Source organism: Geotrypetes seraphini, chromosome 3 (genome assembly GCF_902459505.1).
Source record: "Geotrypetes seraphini chromosome 3, aGeoSer1.1, whole genome shotgun sequence".
Taxonomy (NCBI): Eukaryota; Metazoa; Chordata; class Amphibia; order Gymnophiona; family Dermophiidae; genus Geotrypetes; species Geotrypetes seraphini.
The window spans coordinates 183,732,203-183,733,357 of NC_047086.1; the positions used below are offsets into that span (position 1 = coordinate 183,732,203).

The following is a 1,155-nucleotide window of genomic DNA, read 5'->3' on the forward strand; positions in this document are numbered from 1 at the left end:
CTAGATTCTATTATAGAATAAGAGGTGCCCAGTTATAGAATTGTGGCCAACATATTTGGCTATTTAGTGATTTAATTAGCCCAGTACTATCCATATACTTCTAAGAAAATATTGGCTTAGCAAATTATGTTCTTACTAAACTTGATAAATGAACAGTTTGTACTGATTCTCAACCAAAGTGTTAATTAGAATCCAAATAATAGTTCAGTTCATACCTATAACTTTTCTCAGTGATTTTTTCACTTCTTCATTTCTCATACTATAAATAATGGGGTTTAACATTGGAATCAGAGCTGTGTACAATAGAGAGAACAGTTTGTCATGGTCTGGTGAATACATTGAAGCTGGTCTCATGTAGACAAACATCAGAGTCCCATAAAACAGAATAACAACTGTAAGATGGGAGGAGCAGGTGGAGAAGGCTTTGCGTCTTCCCTTTGCAGACTGAATTTTCAGGATGGCAGAGATAATACGGACATATGATGTCAGAGTTAATACAGAGGGAATAACTGCCAAAATTACGCCCTCAGTAAATAGCACAATTTCAATAGTGAGCATATCACTACAGGAGAGTTTCATTAATACTGTGAAATCACAGTAGAAATGGTTAATCTCATTGCCCTTACAGAAAGAGAACCGAGATGTCAAAAATACATGGGGTACACTGTCCATAAAGCCTATGATCCAAGAGGCAGATGCTAGAAAGACACAGACTCTCCTGTTCATAATGAGCACATAACGTAAAGGGTTACAGATTGCAACATAACGATCATAGGCCATGACACCGAGAAGAAAGAATTCTATACTTGTGAATGAAATAAAAAGGTAGAGCTGTGCCATACACAGAGAAAAATAAATCAGTGTCTCCCCTCTCAATAGACTGTGCAGCAGTGTAGAGAGAGTGACAGAGGTGTTACAGATATCGAGGAAGGACAAGTTACTGAGGAAGAAATACATGGGTTTTTGCAGGTGAGAGTCAGCACATACTAACATTAAAAACATAAAATTTCCCAGAATAGAGATCAGGAAGATCAGGAAAACTATGATTGAAATGAAGAGCTGCAGGTGAGGATGGTCAGAGAATCCTAAGAGAATAAATTCTGTGACTGAGGACTTGTTTTCCTTTCCAACATGGTAAGCGTGTGCCCTCTTCAT

The 1,155-nt window shown here is 37.7% G+C and overlaps 1 protein-coding gene across 1 annotated transcript; it reads right to left on the reverse strand.

Annotated features, from left to right (window-relative positions):
• Window positions 1-204: 204 nt before the first annotated feature.
• On the reverse strand, window positions 205-1,155 carry LOC117357224 (olfactory receptor 2G3-like). Its single transcript, XM_033937596.1, has one exon. It carries the CDS (start codon window positions 1,153-1,155, stop codon window positions 205-207), a length of 951 nt encoding a protein of 316 aa, XP_033793487.1.